The sequence below is a fragment of the Bubalus kerabau genome, chromosome 5 (assembly GCF_029407905.1).
Source record: "Bubalus kerabau isolate K-KA32 ecotype Philippines breed swamp buffalo chromosome 5, PCC_UOA_SB_1v2, whole genome shotgun sequence".
NCBI classification, from domain to species: Eukaryota; Metazoa; Chordata; class Mammalia; order Artiodactyla; family Bovidae; genus Bubalus; species Bubalus kerabau.
This window is the reverse complement of record NC_073628.1, coordinates 131,571,018-131,586,089: the sequence shown is the minus strand read 5'-3', so window position 1 is coordinate 131,586,089 and position 15,072 is coordinate 131,571,018. Positions and strand designations below refer to the sequence as shown.

At 42.6% G+C, this 15,072-nt stretch overlaps 1 protein-coding gene across 4 annotated transcripts in view; it reads left to right on the top strand.

Moving 5' to 3' along the window:
• Positions 1–15,072, top strand: part of DENND1B (DENN domain containing 1B) — a 271,452-nt gene that overhangs the window by 188,403 nt on the left and 67,977 nt on the right. For all 4 annotated transcript variants that reach the window (XM_055583140.1, XM_055583139.1, XM_055583138.1 and 1 more), the window contains one exon: positions 11,311–11,412. In XM_055583140.1, the coding sequence (XP_055439115.1) occupies positions 11,311–11,412 (102 nt within the window). The remainder of the gene's footprint in view (positions 1–11,310; positions 11,413–15,072) is intronic.

Sequence of the window (15,072 nt, the reverse complement as noted above, 5' to 3'; positions counted from 1 at the left end):
TCCCCTCTGAATTACTGGCTAAGTATGTTAGTCTAATTTGATTACATTGGCCTTTTGTAACCAGATGAACAAATGGGTTAAAAATATTGTTAGCGATAAGACCTGTTATCTAAAAGGAATTCCACCGTTGTTAGGCTGTGTAACATCAACCCGTTTCTTTATTCCTTCTCGACTTCCATATCTTATTTGTGAAATGAGAATTCTTACACCCCCTCTGGCTATCTTTCAGGCTGAGTGTGTAAATTGTGTCATAAACTGTGTGCACTAAAAAAGCACTGAACAAACGTGAGTGGGTCGTGTGCTTTCTGAGCTGACTTCCAGATGACTGGTTCCAACCCAGTGGCTCTTGTACCTCTGAAGAGTTACTGAGTCACAAAGAGAAGTCTGTAAATTTATAGGCAGATGAGCTGCTGTCTCTAGAAAAATGCACATGGTCTAATTTGCTTGCTGATCTTTTTGAAATTTGTGTATATTTTTTAAAGCGTGATGTAGAACCCATAGTACCGTATGTAGTATATGTAACTCACATGGGGGAGTCTTCAGAGATTATTGACAGTTACAGGGTCTCTTTCTTTAAAAGACTGGAAACCAGTCATCCACTCTACAGTGGAGCATACTCATTAAAATTATCAAACAGTTGAAACATAAAAATGAGTTTGAAAGACAAACTTAGTGATTGATTTTGGATATCACGTGTTTTGGAAAGAGATTGGTTTCAGGTTTACAGTTATAGGAGGAAAGTTAAAAGTATCACTTTGCTGTAATTTTGCCACATTTAAATACTAATCTTTATAAACTACATTTTTCTTTTTATTTTCCTTTTTAAACTTGTAAAAGACTTCAGATTTGAGGAAAGCAGACTGAAGAGAAAATTTTCTTACGTGATTTAAATTATCAGTGTTGTTAGGTGCTGGTTAAAATGATAAAAAACCCCATGTTTGACATTAATTATTATAGTTTTTGTAGCTTAATTTTCTCCTTCTTTGAGCTTAATTAAACAGATAGGGGTACTAGGTTTCTGACTTTTCTTTTAAGCATTGTGAAAGCCAGATTCTCAGTATCTGTGGGAAAATATTTAGTTTTGTCAGGGAGTATCTTTCCTGTTTATTGATTGCATTTTGTGAATTTGTTAATTTATCTATGTTTTTCCTTTTTGTGTGTGATGTTTTCTCCTGCTCTCTTTACTGCTGGTTCTGTCTGGGAGTTGGAGGATAGTGTTTTCATTCTGCATGTCTTCCCATTTCTTTGACTCAGTCTTTGAATGAAAACTTTATTTTTAAAGTGTACTGAATGTACTTAGACATTTTTTTCTTAGTATTTTCAAAATAAATAGTTTTTAAGGAAAATTATTTATTGTATATAAAACACTTGTTTTGTCTCAGGTATTATCCTTACAAAGACTCCTGTATTCTGAATTATTGAAAGCACATTTTTAATTTTATGCAGTCTTTTTGACATTTATGTAATAGGCATGTATCTTCAATATATTTTCTGAGCAATGTAAAAAAAAAATGAGCCAAGTTTAGAAGTTACAGTTATATCATGGATAGCTCAGTTGCTAAAGAATCCGCCTGCAATTCAGGAGACCCCAGTTCAATTCCTGGGTTGGGAGCATCCGCTAGAGAAGGGATCGGCTACCCACTCCAGTATTCTTGGGCATCCCTTGTGGCTCAGCTGGTAAAGAATCCACCTGCAGTGCGGGAGACCTGGGTTCGATCCCTGGGTTGGGATGATCCCCTGGAGAAGGGAAAGGCTACCCATTCCAGTATTCTAGCCTGGAGAATACCATGGACTGTATAGTCTATGGGGTCCCAAAGAGTCGGACATGACTGAGCGACTCTCACTTTCACCTTCATCATAAATATATTTTGGTTGTTTTGTTCAGTCGCTCAGTCGTGTCTGACCTTTGCGACCCCATGGCCTGCAGCACGCCAGGCTTCCCTGTCTTTTGCTATCTCCCAGAGCTTGCTCAAACTCACGGTCCATTGAGTCGGTGATGCCATCCAACCATCTCATCCTCTGTTGGTCCCTTCTCCTGCCTTCAATCTTTCCCAGCATCAGGGTCTTTTCCAGTGAGTCAGCTCTTCACATCAGGTGGCCAGTGTAATGGAGCTTCAGCTTCAGCATCAGTCCTTCCAGTGAATATTCAGGACTGTTTTCCTTTAGGATTGACTGGTTCGATCTCCTTGCAGTCCAAGGGACTTTCAATTACATTAATCAACTCTTACTTACATGAATGGTTTTGACTCTTGCTTACATTAATGATTTTTTAATTGCTATTAAGACAACTGACCATTTAGTCAGTTGTCTTAACTGCTGGATACCAGGCATTGACGGGCCCTTTATATTAACTCTTTCACTTAATCTATATAAGCCATTAAAATATCACCCCTTTAATTTTGAAGATCAGAAAAATGATGCTCATGGAGATTTAAAACCATCATCGAGGTCCCCAGTTGATGGCTAGGGGCCCGTGTCTGCATCCGCTCTTGCTACCGTCCTGCTCGCTGGCTGGTGTGCAGCGTTTCTGTTCCGTGCTGCCTCTCTGTCTCATGCTGTACACTCCTTGAGATGCATCTTCTGAATCTAACATTTCCTCTGAATGAAGATACATGGGAGACTCTTGGTATTTGTGTGAAGACTGAGTCTCAGGAATATTCTTGAGAGGTGCAGACGGTGTAGGCGTCTGACGGAGTGTGTGTGAGTTGGGGAGGCAGTTTGTCTCCTCCTGCCCTGTAAGCGCACGCGTGGCTCGGTCCACCTGGGGTGACTGCCTCCGCTCCAACCGCTCCTTCCTCTTCTCTCTGCACTCGGCGGTGGCGCTGGCGATCCAGCTGGCTGTGGGGTGAGCGAAAGCCTCCGGAGGACCTGAACGCTCACTTTCAAACACACGTGCTGAGTGCCGCCGGGAGTAACTGGTTTTATGAATGAAGCCCTTGGAACGCGAGTGACAGTGCTTAAAATGCTGTCGCTTTTCTCCTCCAGCCTAACTTACACTCTCTAGAAGATACACTGGCACGGTTGACAGACTGTCCTTAATTGCAGAGAAAATCATAAAACTCCTTAAAGTTTTTGGAAAGTGATTTCAGTAAAATAATGGCTATTCAGCTGGTTTTGGATTTTTTTTTAGCCAGCAGCAAGTGTAGCTACTTTTTAAGAATTCAGAACCGGGAGGTCAAACTAATATGCCAAGTAAGTGGAAGAAAAGTGATGAGGGCACAGACTCTGGAACAGTCTGAATCCTCACCCTGTGACTAAGCACTTATATGACTTTGGGCTGATAACCTCCCAGTGCTTTCGTTTCCTTGTGTGTTTAAAAAAAAACAGACAATAATCCTTCGTGGGTGGTTTAGAGGATGAGTTCATATATGTTACTGGAGCAGTGCCTGGCATGTAATTGATGCTCTATTTATTAGCTCTGATCATTAAACACGATATAGTAGATGTAGTAAATTTGGTAAGGAATATTCCTTCAACATAACTAAAATAGAATACCCTCTGCTGATCTCCCAAAGAAAAGCATTGTTATAAACATGAGAGTATTTTAAATGATGGCACTAAATAAAGGGTCATCATTTGCACCTCTTCGTATAATTTGCATCACAACCTATTAAAAATAAGTCAAATTTTTGACCAACAGGTAGTGCTAAAGAATTGTTTAATGAGTTAAAATACGGCTCAGTATATTCAAAAGCATATGCTTTATTACCCCAAGAGCATAGAGATAATACTTAAATGTGTTGCTTTGAATATTTAGGATGATGTCATTTGTTTCAAACACCCAAGCCTTTCTAGGCTTCCATGAGCCTTGCTAATGGACAAAAAGGAAATTCTTTTTAAAATAAAGATGAACTAGAGTAATCTGGGCCCCTGTTTGATAAATAGAAGTGTTGGGACAGTTGGACGAAAAATGCCACATAACCTGAAAAATCTTTTATTACTGTTTTCTGTGAGAACCTAACTATATTTTTAAGATTCCCATGAGAGAGCTGGTGGCAGAATCTTTCGGAGATTTTAAAATGTTAATGTACCATCATTATGCAGACATTTTTGCTCAGTTTGTTTATAAATCTTACCTAACAGTGACACTACACATTAAGTGTGTTAAGGAACTGAATAAATACTGTGTTGATACTTTGGATTTTACTTCACATTTTTGTACAGTATCATTCTTCCTGACACCTTTGTTTTTTTTCCCAGCATGAACTTTCACAAAGTCATGCCCATTCTTAAAGCATAAAGATCTGTGTCTTTGTATAGGTCTGTGTCTTAACTATTTCCTTATTCTTGTGAAGTTTCCTGCTGTGGAGGACAGTCTAAAATTTGAAAAATATCTCTTCTTAAACTAAGCAAAAATGTTACATTAGTTTAATAATGATAATTTCTCTGAAGCCAAACATAATAGGGTAGGAAAAACAGCCCCATTTCATCCATATCTTACCTGTGCCTTAATTATCCTATAAAAATAACTCAAATAGTAGCTAATGGGTATTTATTGAACACACAGAATGAAAGTACTGTGTTGTACTACAGGGAATGCAGAGATGTGTAAGGATTTAGTCTCAAGCCTCGAGAGTTCACAGATAAGAGGTATGAAATCATGTTTAACACAAGGCAGAGGATGAGCGCTGGTAGAGAGAGACAGGCTCGCCTCTGGACATTCAGAGGCTGCAGAATTGGCTTCTCTCTGTTGAAGGTAAGCTGAGACATCCGAGGTGAACCGGGGGTTCCGGCTGGAGCAGACTGAGGCCCTGAGGCCGGGTCTGAGTTATTTAAGCGCCATCAGGTCTGGGTGACTTGCAGTTAAGTTTCTGGCGTCCTGGCTGCACGGTGCTCTCAACTATTATTAGTCATCATACAGGCGACATAGAGTGACCCTGTCCTGTTCATGATCACGACTCTGCTTTTTACGTTTTAAAGGTAGATCGAGCATGAGCGTCGGTGTTTTTACCACTGGTGGTGACATCTCATCTGTCGTCCGCTCACCCTTCGGATGTGTTTGTTGACTGTTTGTTGACTGACATGCTTAATGTGTCCACGGCCAGTGCTGGGGCTTCCTTGCTGGGAAGTCTGGTCCTCTTCTCTGTCATACAAGCTTCGTCCTGTCCTACAACAAGCCGTTCCTTGCTTCCTTCCAGGCCCCTTTGGTGGCATTCCAGTGCCACGATTGCGGTTTTCATTCCTTTCTGTTGCCTCGTCACTGTTCCATGAGCAAGAAAGGCGGCTCCTTTACCATCACATCACAGTTTTCCCATGAAGAGTCTTTCTTCTCCATCTTTCAGTATTTCTACCTGATTATTCTGTGCCTCCACCAGTCTGTGTACTTGTTTACTTCTTCTTCTGTCAATGAACCATGTAATTAAAAAACGTGAATTGTATTATAGATAAGTATTTCTAAGTTGCATAATTCTTTGTCCCTAAGTAGGGTGATCGGCTTAAGTTTAAAACTTAGCTCTATCTACACAGATAATTGCTGGATACCAGGACATGTTCCAAACTGGAACTTCTAGCTTGTGTTGCCTATCCCCAGGCGACCTTCACGGCCTGTGCCCTTCCCTGTGCTAGAGGCCCAGCCCAGGCTGAACTGGCTGGTGTTGTTTCCAGAGGAAAGTTGCCCTTGGCTAAATGGGTGGTGCCTCACCAGGTACCCCATCTTCTCCTCCACCCTTACTCCCAAAAGATCAGCAACTGACTGACCCAGGCTGCAGGAAACTGGCCTCCTCACCTCAAGGAGGGGTGGCCTCGGCCACAAGACTTGTGCTTTTCCACGGGTTCAGCCTGAAGCCGCATTCTTGCCTGTTTTTTACCCCCTGTCATCTCCTGTTCCCCTTGGGACCTATTTCCTGAGCACTCTCTGCCAAAAAGCCACTCAAACAAGAATCCCCATCTCAGGCTTGGCACAGAACCTAAGCTAAGACATACACCAGAACTGATTTTATCAGGTTCTTCTTAAATCTGGATTTTGTTCTGTGTTCCTGGTCTTTAATAAGCAATAGCATCTTCTCATCCTCAAGCTAGAAATCCAGAAGTCATCTTTACCATTGTTCATCTTTTTCTTGTATACCTGTGGTCCTTACACTTTTTGTCTCCAGATGTCTTTACTGTCTTCAGTTCAGTTCAGTTCAGTCGTTCAGTCATGTCTGACTCTTTGCAACCCCATGAACCACAGCACGTCAGGCCTCCCTGTCCATCACCAACTCCCGGAGTCCACCCAAACCCATGTCCATTGAGTGGGTGATGCCATCTAACCATCTCATCCTCTGTCATCCCCTTCTTCTTCTGCCCTCAATCTTTCCCAGGTTCAGGGTCTTTTCAAATGAGTCAGCTCTTCGCATCAGGTGGCCAGAGTATTGGAGTTTTAGCTTCAACATCCTTCCAATGAACACCCAGGACTGATTTCCTTTAGGATGGACTAGTTGGATCTCCTTACAGTCCAAGGGACTTAAAAATTGTCAAAGGACATCAAAGAACTTCTGTGTATGTCAGTATATCTATCACCGTTTACCCTATTAGAAATGAAAACTGAATGTATTCTAAATATTTATTAATTTATTTAAAATAATACAAACAAAATAAAAAGAAAAAATAATTTAAAAAATGAAAAAAATAAAAACACAAACCTACTAAAGGTAACCATAAAGCATATTTTCATAAAAATAACTATATTTCTAAATAAGTTAGAAGAATGGTACTGTTTTACATTTTTCCAAATCTCTTTACTGTCTGGATTAAAAGAAATTGGCTAGATTTTTATATTTGATTCTGCCTTCAGTCTGTTGCACTATCATAAATTATGAAGCCTTTGGAAATCTCTGTTAAATATCATAAGAAAATGAAAGTGAAAAGGGCAGATAACATTTTAGCACTATTATGAAAATAGACTTAATGTCACAGATCCTATGGAAAGATCCGAGTCCCTGGACCAGCTTGGAGAATCACTACTACGTATCAGTTAACAAATAAGTCCTTCTGATTTTGCCATGAAATGTTCAGCAGTGTCATTAACCACGCAAACTTCAGACGCTCACAACCTGGGTGAATCTGCTTAAACTCGGCTTCTTCATCTGTAAAATGTAATAATAATCACAGCTTATTTTACTTTTACAGATTCCATGACATGGAATACATAAAATATTTCATATAGTCTAGGATATCCAGAAATAGGGTAATTTAGAGGTCGAGAGCATAGCGTGATCCTGTTGCTGTGCAGTCTTGAACCAGTTACTTAAACTTTATGTTTTAAGTTTTGTTGTTGTTCAGTCATATCCAGCTTTTTGCAGCCCCATGGACTGTAGCCCACCGGGCTCCTCTGTCCATGGGGTTCTCCAGGCAAGAATACTGAGGTGAGTATCCATTTCCTTCTCCAGGAGATCTTCCCAACCCAGGGATTGAGCCCACAGCTCCTGCATTGGCAGGTGGATTCGTTACCGCTGAGCCACCAGGAAAGCCCATGTTTTAGTTTGATCGTGTATAAAGTGTGATGATAATGAGCTTGAGGTTTGCATGAGTTAATATGTATTAAGTGTCTTACAACAGCGCCTGGTACACAGTAAGCCTTACGCACTCATTAGCTACTGTTACTGCTGTTAGTCGTCATTAGTGTCCTGTAAACGTTCGGTAATGGAAGTCATTACTGTGTCTTTCTACCACCTAGTTCGTCTCTCCTTGCCTGATTTATTTTGCACTGTTAATTGATCTGCCTGTCCCCATTGTTTCCTCTCGTCTGTAAACTCTCCATTCTAAGACGCAGGCACAATCGCATCACCTCCTTGCATACACACTTCTCTGAGTTGCCTGAGGTCTCCAAGGAAGTCTTGGGATGTGGCCCAGGCCTTCTCCAGGCTGGCCACCGGCCCTTCCTCCCGCTCTGGTTCTTCCTGTAACTTGTGTCCAGCAGCCCCTAGGCCTCAGCTGATCTCTTCTTACCTCGCTTTGGCGCTTTCTCTCCAGACACACCGGGCACGTTGTGTCCACGTCTGTCCTCTCTCAGGACTGTTTTTTCCCTCTGTGATTCATAAAGCTTCCGTTCATGTTCAAAACCAGCTCACCTTCCACTGTGAAGTCACAGAAGGCCCCTCATGAGATCTTTCCCACAGCAGGTGTGAACTGGGAGATGAGGGGCCCACACGGGACATGGAGTCACTTTACTTGGAACAAGACAGTGTTTGAGAAAACCACTCAATCCCAGTCCCGATCTCTAGTCAGATTGTAAATAAACCAGAAGATCCTAAGGAGTGTTCCTTCTTACCATGCCATCCAGCTCAACCTGGATTGAAAGGCACTCCCACCAGGGAGTCACTTACAGTCAGTTTCACAGGGTATACCCCAAAGCATCCAGCAGCTGAGACTCTCTTGTATTTACACATACAGCTTTAGAGCACTGTTAATCAAGACTGATTTTTATTTCTTCTGAGAGAAAACTCTAAGATGTGCCAGGACTTTGTCTTTTTGGTGATCATTAAGATGAGATGGTTGGATGGCATCACCAACCCAATGGACATGAGTTTGAGTAAACTCCAGGAGTTGGTGATGGACAGGGAGGCCTGGTGTGCTGCAGTCCATGGGGTCACAAAGAGTCAGACACAACTGAGTGACTGAACTGAACTGAACTGAAGATTCTTAGTGACCAAGCTGTTGACCAGTTGAAGGTTCATTGGAAGCTTTTACCATGATTGGTGTCTTCAAAGATTCGTGGACAGCAAACCAGAGCTTTCTCCCTGCTGCTTCCCCAAGAAATTGCAGGCATTTGCTAGGAGATTAGTGAGGACAGAGTTCTTCCAGGTAATTCATGTTGGCTGATGACCAGTCTTCAACAGTACGTGAACCGTGAACTTCCAGATGTTCAAGCTGGATTTAGAAAAGGCAGAGGATCCAGAGATCAAATTGCCAGCATCCATTGGATCATAGAAAAAGCAAGAGAATTCCAGAAAAACATCTACTTCATTGACTATGGTGAAACCTTTGACTGTGTGTGTGGATCACAACAAACTGGAAAATTCTTCAAGAGATGGGAATACCAGACCACCTTACCTGGCTCCTGAGAAAACTGTATGCAGGTCAAGAAGCAACAGTTAGAACTGGACGTGAAACAACAGACTGGTTCCAGACTGGGAAAGGAGTACACCAGGGCCACCCTCCGCTCCCTCCAATCAGAAGAAACGCTGCCTGCAGCATCGGAAGTCTGAGGTTCTCAGCTGGAGGTCGAGCTTTGTGCTTGAATTGAAGACTCTGCTGCATTGTTACAACTTTCAGACATTATAGATGGTAATAAAACCTCACATGTTTGAGGGAAAATCCATCAAATAGAAACCAAGATTATGAATTGTACTGGTTTCTTTGTGATAGCAGTAATATAGTTGGAAATGCCGCTAGAGGCAATGGTTTTTGTTTAGTTTTAAAATTTATATTTGCTTTTGCAAAGACAATATGTCATACAAAGCAGGCTTTATCTCACTTGCTATTTCATTTGTTTGCTTATAAAGCATTTATTGGGCCCCAAATAACTAGGTATATTCCTGATAATAGGGATTCGAAAACCACAGATCTTTAACAGGGTTTCTTGTTTGTTACTTTTTTTTTCTCATTAGGTTGTAAGTTCTATGATAGTGGCAAGTCTGGTGTATTTTTGATTATGCAAAATATATTTATGTAAATTAATCCAATTTAAAAAGTCATTCTATAGTATTTAAGAATGGCAACAATTAATATGAAAATGTATATTGTTAGTGTTACTGTGGATCATCAGCTGATGGCTGGGTAGGTGGCACCTATTGATAGATTATTGATTCGTCTTCTGTGATTCTCAGCTTGAATTCTGTTTTCTTGGCTCTGGGGTGGCGCTGTCCAGGACGACTTCCTGTGATAAAGGAAGTGTTCTGCATCTGTCCTGTCTGTTCCAGTAGCCACTGGCCCCGTGTGGCCATTGAACATTTCAGATGCGGCTGCTGTGACTGAGGAACTGACGTCCTGTTTCACTGTTAATAAACGTAAATGTAAATAGCACGGACTGCGACTAACAGGTGCCACGTGGAGCAGGGCGCATCCGGAGTGTCGTTAACTTCCGTCAGAGTGGTAACAGCTGAGTTACACACACGGCTAGTTGCATCATTGTATTTGTGTAAGAAGCAGTTTTCAGAATTTTACTTACAGATACCTCTAATCAAGACATTAGTTCTTCCTTAAAATTAAATGATAATTAATATTTTCTGAAGTTCTATAAGAAAGTAGACGGACAAGCTCACTTTTTTCCTTTTTATTGCAGTGTGTTGGCTGCTGGAGGACTTACTATAAGGACCAAATCATGGACCCTAATGTCTGTTTTCACTTTGATCATAAAGTTCAGTCGCTTTTCCTCATCTGTGTGAATGGGCTGTGGAGGGCAGCAGCGAGTGGCAGGGGTCCATCAGTGAGGGGTGCTTTCTGGGCTCATGTGTCAGAGTATGTGGAAGCTGTGTTTGGAATTAAAGTCCTTATGATTTGGAGGAGAGGTGTCTAGCGGAGCCTGAGACTTGTGACTTGCAGAGTTCTGAACACTTAGCAAATGGAGTAAGTTTAGGCAGTTGGACTACCTAGGACTTAATCTAGAAAGTATCCAGTCAGAATTGTGTTTGTAATCACAAAGAGAATGTGATTGATAGACCTTTCAATTAAAAGGAAAAGTTTTTCAGGGTTTTCCCTGGTGATTCAGTTGGTAAAGAGTCCGCCTGGACTACAGGAGACCCAGGTTCAGTTCCTGGGAGGGGAAGATCCCCTGCAGAAGGGAATGGCTACCCACTCCAGTGTTCTTGCCTGGAGAATCCCATGGACAGAGGAGCCTGGCAGGCTACAGTCCATGGGGTCGCAAAGAGTCGGGCATGACTTAGCAACTAAACCACCAAAAAGAAATTAATGATCACACCATAAGTGGCAAGAATCATGCAACAATTTTTATAGTAAGCACGTTTTCTAGTTAGGATGAAATATAATTGTTGGGCTTTTGCAAATAGATGTGCTATTTTTAATTTAATTCATAATCAATCTGATATTAAATCTTTGTTTTTAGGGAATTTATTCTTTCTTTGAGAGAGTGAAAGTCAGCATTTTTAAGAGCCTAAAGGATTCTTGATTAGGAAGCTACAGCAGAAGTTTATCGGTTTAGGAATATTTCTACCAGCCTCAACTCCGACCAGTGTGTGTAAGGACCTGACTCTCTCTAACACTTGGAGCTCCTAGAAGTTGGATCTGTGTGTTACACCCCCTTGTGACCTACTGGGTGCCTCCTCAGATAGACTGGTTTGCTCTGACATCCCCAAATTCTTTGCTTCTACCCAGGGTGAGCCCATCACATTCTGCGAGGAGAGTTTCATAAAGCACCGTTCAAGTCTCATGAAACAGTTCTTGGAAACTGCAGTCAACCTCCAGCTGTTTAAGCAGGTAAGAGTGCACCTCCATGTTTTGTTCTGTAACTTGAGTGTATCAGAAACTTGTAACACCTTTTTGTCACTGTAAACTTGTGTCTAAACTTTGCTATTAGAAACCTCCTCACGGAAAACTGCTCAGCTGATGGTCTCAGAGAGCAGGACTGCCCATGCACAGCAGGAAGAGTGGTGACTGGTTACGACTAGACAGGACTAGTGTGTGGCTAGTGTGACTAGGCATCTTCGATGGGCTTATTTTAGTTCTGTTATACTGATACCACTTGGTGAACAAACCAAGTTTTTTATAGGACCATCCCAATGTAATCCAGTTTATAAAAAATGATTCCTAAATATGTACGTTTTTAAGCTTTGTAAGGGGCTTCCCAGGAAGGGGTTCAGATGGTAAAGAATCTGCCTGCAATGCAGGAGCCTCGGGTTCAATCTCTGTGTCAGGAAGATCCCCTGGAGAAGGGAGGGGCTACCTGCTTCAGTATTCTTGCCTGGAGAATTCCATGGACAGAAGACTTTCCACAATCACAAACTCAAAATTCTGAAAAAAGTTACAGTTCTCCTTGTGTGTCTTGATTTCTGGCCCAGAAAATATAATTGTCGTTGTAAAAAGCAGCATCTTAACATCAGAATTCAGAAAGTTTAGATGCAGTGTTTCTTTTATCCTATCATGTGATCATGCCAGGTCTCCTAATTTAGGCTGGCCTTAGTTTCTGTTTATATTATTTGAATTAAGTTCTTAACACTTACTTTTCTTACTCCACATGGCAGTTTTAAGTGTAAAGTTAGTTACATGAATTCAACATTTAATGAAGTCTCAGAGTGCATGATCATCTGTGCGCAGGGCCAGAATGAAGACATGAGTAAACACTCAGTGATGCCTTGAGAAACTGACAAGCTAGGAGAAATGCTTTTTGCTGTTAAGAGGAAAGAGACCAAGTAACAGAATAAGCGTCAAATCAGCATGGTGAAAAATCCGATACTGTTTATCTGTATTTTGAAGTAGTTTTAAAAAATGATCTGAGTTAGGAAAATGCTCTGTGGGCCAAACACCTGCCTGCCTTCCAAAATGTGAAGAAACGTTAGATTTATCCAGTAGACCTCTTTAAGGAGCAAAGAGAAACATGTGGGGTGGGTTTCTGGATCAGAGGTGCCTTGTGTGAATTTCCAAGGACAGGGTGGGTTCCCTTTGGAGCTCTGTGTCTCTGGAGGGCTCCTGTGCAGACGGGATTCCTTCCCTGGCTTAGAGCAGGACTGAGGGATGGTGTGTGGCTGACGTGTACAGCCCAGGGCAGCCCCAGGCTGGTGTCCAGTGCAGGCTTGCTAAGTGTCCATCCCTTCCCGTGTTTTGTCAGGAGGAGACAGTTACACCTCCCATGGTCGAATCTGAGTTCCAAGCTCAGGTTACGTGGGCGTCGAGGACTGAGTGGATGGGTGGAATAACATTTCGCTTCCCTTTGACCGTGAGATTCTGTAACTAGTCTTATCATTTGATAAAGTTCACACATCGTCTTTTTTTATTTTAACGTAACTACAAAAAGCATATATGTATATATATACACACACACATGTATATATATATATACACACACATTTAGAGCCAGATGGAGTTGGGCTCAACCTTGGCTTTGCTGCTCAATAGCTTTTTACTCGTCTGTGTCTTGGACACAGTTCACGTGATTTAACACCTGTGCTCTGCCGGGTCAACTCTGTGAAGCTCACAAACGTTAGTGTTGGCCTCATCCTGAGAGCAGCTACATTAACAAAACTCACATCTGTGGAGCATTATATTATGTTGACGTAGAGAATGAACTTGTGGATGTGAAGAGGGAGCGGGACGAACAGGGAGTGCAGCTTTGATGCACAAACACTGCCGCGTGCGAGGCAGCTGGCTAGTGAGAAGGCGCTGGCGAGCTCGGGAGCCCACCGGGCTCCATGATGACCTCGGGGGTGGCGGGGAGGGGGTCAGAGCGGGGCGGATATATGTCCCCGTACAGCTGGTTCACTCCGTGTACAGCAGAAACCAGCACAACATTGTAAAACGATTACACTTAACTAAAACAATGAATTAAAAACTAAAGTATAATTTTATCAAAGAGGCCGAATGTAAAATACGAAGACAGTCACTTGGAACCAATTACAGAACAGCTTAGTAGTTTTACATACGCAAATAGACTGCGTTCCTGAAATGGACACTGTTTCATGAACTGTAAGAAAGTGATGCTTGAAGGTGCCCCTGGAGGGACCTGTGGCTCTGTTGAGAGCATCACGGAGCCGTACAGGTGAGTAGGCGCAGGCTCGGCAGTGCTGAGGGGCGCTGACGGGTCAGGGCGACACTCCGAGGAGTGTGTCAGAGGGGTGTGTTGGGGGCGTGGGGCTCCTGCTCACGTTCTTACCACAAGCAACCGGGAGCACAGAAGGACACACAGAAAGCTCTTCTACGTGATTGGACATGTTTATACCTGGTTTGTCCTGATGGTAACAGGACTGTATACATCTGCCCAAACTCACCGAATTGTCTGCAGGTTTCTGTATACTAATTACAGGTGGCTAAAGGTTGGGGGTGGGGGTGGAAAGGGAAAGCAAAAACAGGAATCAATTGGTTAAAGAAAAAATAATCAATATAGATGAATTCTCAAAGACACGACTGATGTTTCTGAACAAATATGAGACTGTTTAGTACAAATGATCCACGTTGCTGACTGTGAGTTTGTGACCCGTTCTGGGTCAGGAACCACCCACATCCTCTCTTTGTTTGACAAAATTGAGAGAACGTGAACCCAGGAGAGAAGCATATAATTTGAAGATAAGAGTTCGAGTTGGCTCTTATTCCTGATGACACGGCAGAGAAGGATCTGGTGCTTGCTTCTGTACTTTTTTGTGTGTGTGAAGTCGCTCAGTCATGTCTGACTCTTTACGATCTCATGGATTGTAGCCTACCAGGCTCCTCTGTCCATGGAATTTTCCAGGCAAGAATACTGGAGTGGGTTGCCATTTCCTAATCCAGGGGCATCTTCCTGACCCAGGGATCGAACCCAGATCTCCCACATTGCAGGCAGACACTTTACCGTCTGAGCCACCAGGGTTATGTATTGGAACCACTTAAAACGCAGGATTTGCAAAATGCCTTGTGCTGAGCATCACACGAGACAAAGCCCTAGTGCTTGTTCTCCAGGATGAGAAGTGTGATGGGAGATTCAGCTCTTGTAAGTCTGGGAAGACTTGGTATAAAGCTAAACCAGAAATAAAAGTGTGCCTTTCTTCAAGCTGGAGAAGGCAATGGCACCCCACTCCAGTACTCATGCCTGGAAAATCCCATGGATGGAGGAGCCTGGTAGGCTGTAGTCCATGGGGTCGCTAAGAGTCAGACATGACTGAGTGACTTCACTTTCACTTTTCACTTTCATGCATTGGAGAAGGAAATGGCAATCCACTCCAGTGTTCTTGCCTGGAGAATCCCAGGGACGGGGGAGCCTGGTGGGCTGCCATCTGTGGGGTCACACAGAGTCGGACACAACTGAAGTGACTTAGCAGTTTCTTCAAGCCACTTCTGGGGCCTTGTGCCTCCAAAGCTCTGGAACCGGGAGGAGAGGAAGGAGCTCTGTGGAGAAGTTCCCATGCATCAGCATGCACAGGAGTCCAAAGCCTGAATTCGTAATGTCTGGTT